Source organism: Triticum dicoccoides, chromosome 3A (genome assembly GCF_002162155.2).
Source record: "Triticum dicoccoides isolate Atlit2015 ecotype Zavitan chromosome 3A, WEW_v2.0, whole genome shotgun sequence".
Lineage (NCBI taxonomy): Eukaryota > Viridiplantae > Streptophyta > Magnoliopsida > Poales > Poaceae > Triticum > Triticum dicoccoides.
This window is the reverse complement of record NC_041384.1, coordinates 43,193,192-43,196,937: the sequence shown is the minus strand read 5'-3', so window position 1 is coordinate 43,196,937 and position 3,746 is coordinate 43,193,192. Positions and strand designations below refer to the sequence as shown.

Sequence of the window (3,746 nt, the reverse complement as noted above, 5' to 3'; positions counted from 1 at the left end):
TCCGCACCCACCACTCGCAAATCACAACCGGACTCCTGAGAGAGAGAGGGGGAGAGTGAGAAGCACGAGAGTCTTCCGCTTTCGCTCCGGCCAACATCCGCATGGCCACCACCGCCGCCGACGTACCTGACGACTTCAAAAAGTGGTGGGAGACATTCAACAATGGCGTCGCCGTCGACCAAGGGCAAGACGACGATGAAGACGGGACGGACTCCGATTCCGGTTTCGAGCAGGGGCAGCAGCAGGAGGAGGAGAATGCGGGCGAGGAGACGGCGTCGGAGGCCCACGCGCCCGCCGGGAGGGAGGGCGCCGCCGGCGATTGCGACGGTAATTAAGCGGGAGTCTCACTCGCACGCACTTCCTTAATTACATTTTCATTTTCTATCGCCGTGGACGGTCACCCCTTGCTTCGATTTCTCGCCGCCTCCATCTCGCATGGCTCGCAGCTCCGGAAATCGCAAGCGGCTTCTAGGATGCTTCCCCGATAGATTGGGGGATTTTTCGGGGGTTCAGACCCTGATTTAGGGTTTTCTCGGGGAAATCGTTGAATCGATCGACTCCACAGTTTGAATCCTGGTCAACGATCAGCCAAATGCGTTTGGTTTCTATGCAGTCAACACAGTTTCCACGCCCTCTAGAAAAACCAGTTCCCAGGAGCAGAGCATTTGGTACCACTGGATCGTAAACTCAAATGTTCCTGCAATTAGTACTAGCTGTAGTGTAGATCGACGATGTTCTTGATTTTCCATGCAATTGGTGCTATATCTGTGAGATTGATTGGATTTTTGAAACCTGAGTGGTGTTGCAAATGGAAAATGTCTGTTGCAGAGGAGGGGGTTTCTGAGGATAGCCGTTTTCCGCGTGAAGGTGAGCTGCAGGGAAGGAACATAGAAGGAGACGCCAAACTAAATACACCACGGGCTTCTGAAGATGAAGGTATAAACAAGTATTGACCACCCCTTCTTGCAACTGTTACTTATAGAACATAATATCCATGTATGCAGTTCATCATGAGTAGAATTAGAATGTGTGCTTTGTTATCTCTGAGAATTACTACATTTTGAGTGGTGTGCGAATGGAATGTTTAAGTGCAGCCGAGCATGTTTCTGAGGACAGCTATGTTCAGATTGGAGGCGGGCTGCAGGGAATGAAGAGAACAGCAACCGCCGAACGATACGAACCGCAGGCTACCGGAAATGAGATCCAGAACGAAGAAGGTCAAGGTATAAAGAAGTGTTGATCACACCTTGTTGCAATCTGTACTTATAGAACACAGCAGTTTCATCATGAGTCGAATGCATGCTTCGTTATCTCGGAGATTGATCGCGCTTTGAATGGTGTGCAAATGAAATGTTTAAATGCAGACGAGCACGTTTCTGAGGACAACTACGTTAAGATTGGAGGCTGGGAGCAAGGAAGGAAGAGAGAAGTAACTGCTAAACGAAACGAACTGCAGGCTACTGGAATTGAGATCCAGAACGAAGAAGGTCAAGGTATAAAGAAGTATTCATCATACCTTGCAATTGGTACTTATTTTAGAACACAGTATCCATGTATGCAGTTTCACTTTCATCATGAGTAGAAAGCGTGCGTCGTTATCTGTCAGATTGATTACATTGTGAGTAATGTGCAAATAAAATGTTTAAATGCAGACAAGTATGTTTCTGTAGGCAACTACGTTCAGATTGGAGGCTGGGAGCAAGGAAGGAAGAGGAAAGCAACCGTGACACCCAACGGAGTGCAACCGATTGGAATCGAGATCCAGAACAAAACAAGTCAAGGTATACAAAAGATAATCACTAGCTCCTAGTGCTCGCATATTTCAAAATACACAATGCTTTTCTCGATAATATATTTTGTATCAATGCAGGTGAGTATCTGAGAGCTGAGAATCAGAGGCTGAGGCTGCAGCTTGTTCGCAAGACGAAAGAGCTCGAGGCTGAACAGATTCAGAGGCTCGAACTGGAGTTGCATTTCAAGACAGAGGAGAACAAGTCTTTGAAGAAGCAGAATGAAGAGTTGAGAGCTGAAAATGAGTACTACAGGAAGACGGTAAGCTCTACACGGAATTCTACTCGTACCCGTGTGCCTCTAGATTAATTGCTTCATAGGCAAATTTGTAAAATATGGTTGAATAACTAATCCCACTGTCTTGACTACTGAGCCAGCTGCAGATGTTCTGTGTATTACATATTACTTTTCATTCTGCCTTAGCCCTTGTATTCCTAGGGCCATCACATTTATTTTTATCCGGATGATATAATGTATGCGTTAAGCAAGCAACCTCCATATTGATATTTCTCATTGACATGTCCCAAAAATCGATATGACTAGCGTATCTTAATCTTTACAATGTAATAATTTTTAGAGCTGCACATGACTTGTCCTGATGGTATTCTTTCTTTTATTGCCAGTAAAATCATCCATTTAGCTATCATATGACCATGCCATGTCCTCCGTTGGAATCATTTTTTCCACTTACAAGCAGTTGTTATATTTATCACTGACTAGATCCTCCTGTGTACCAGGCAAAGCCACAGAAAAAACGAAGGCTGTAAGGAATATGTACTCAATCATGACTACCGCAACTGCCCTGAGAGGCACGCTTCGACTTATTCTGAGGAAAGATGAATGCGATGGCTCCAACTAACAGCCAGTGAAATTATGTTGTGTTAATACCTAGATAGTATGATTTAGTTAGGTAGATTCTGCTCACATGGCAATGCCTTTTGTTGCTTTAGTGATGCTTTTACAGTTATGCGAGCTGTAATGGCCGCTAGTTATTACTTATCTTAGAAATGGGCTTGCTGCAGAACATTAAGGTGTCTACACTTGTTGATCTGTTCAGTCTCCTCTGGTGTTTATCTGAACGTAGGTGTATTATTCGTACTGAATCTGTTCGGCAACGGCTGACTAGCAACGGAATGGTTTTATGGTTACATGTTGATCTGATTGGTCGTTAATCACACTGCTGCCAGCAAATCCTCCGTTATATATACATATGTCTGCGATATGAGTTTGGCCAGTTACAGCAGCATAATTATGTCATGGCGTCTAAGCGTCCCCGTAAGGCGACGCCTTAAAAACATGGCGACCATGACTACCTCAATTGCGCTGCGAGGCGGAAGTGAAGTGACGTGCTTCTGCTTCTTCTGAAGTGGCGGAAGTTTAAGGAATGATATGATCCCAACTTAACACTCGGCTGATTATGTAATGTTAATGCCCACTCACAAGGATTTGATTAGATAGAATCTGCTCCTGTCCTGAGCTGTAATGAAGATACATTTTGTTGCTTCTAGTGTCTTGTTGCAGCTATATGAGCTGTGGTTACTTAGAAATGGATTTGCTGCAGAACATGAAGATGTCTGCGCTGCACTTGATTTGTTTAGTCTCTGATATTCATGTGAACTTCAGGGTGCTGGGCAACGACTGACGACTGATTAGCAAAGGATGGTTACATGTTAGTCTGCTTGGTTGTTCATTACGCCGGTAAAATGTTGTTTTCGTGCTCTCTTTTCTTTTCTGTGAATAAATTATCATCTGGTCATGCCAATTTTGTCAGTTTTCTTGCTAGGAGTGTAATTTAGGGGTTACCTGGCCTAATGCCTTTTGTTGCTTCGAGTGATTTTGATTAGTGTCAAAAGCCTGCGAACGTATTGTAGCAATATATTTACCTTATGTTTCACCCACAGTACTTGTTCTACATGTATTCAGATTAATTACTTCCCTACTATAGTTTCCTCCAC

At 44.2% G+C, this 3,746-nt stretch overlaps 1 protein-coding gene across 1 annotated transcript; it reads left to right on the top strand.

Moving 5' to 3' along the window:
- LOC119271147 (sodium/potassium/calcium exchanger 1-like) lies at window positions 1–2,920 on the top strand. The gene is made up of 7 exons (XM_037553078.1): window positions 1–327; window positions 829–936; window positions 1,095–1,223; window positions 1,365–1,493; window positions 1,653–1,781; window positions 1,871–2,052; window positions 2,529–2,920. Exons 1-7 carry the CDS (start codon window positions 102–104, stop codon window positions 2,556–2,558), a joined length of 933 nt encoding a protein of 310 aa, XP_037408975.1. The 5' UTR covers window positions 1–101; the 3' UTR covers window positions 2,559–2,920.
- The last annotated feature ends 826 nt before the right edge of the window (window positions 2,921–3,746 follow it).

Coding starts and splice junctions, on each gene's coding strand:
- LOC119271147 (XM_037553078.1), top strand. CDS start 102: ATGGCCACCACCGCCGCCGACGTACCTGACGACTTCAAAAAGTGGTGG. Junction 937..1,094: donor ACGGGCTTCTGAAGATGAAG/GTATAAACAAGT, acceptor GTTTAAGTGCAG/CCGAGCATGTTTCTGAGGAC. Junction 2,053..2,528: donor ATGAGTACTACAGGAAGACG/GTAAGCTCTACA, acceptor CCTGTGTACCAG/GCAAAGCCACAGAAAAAACG.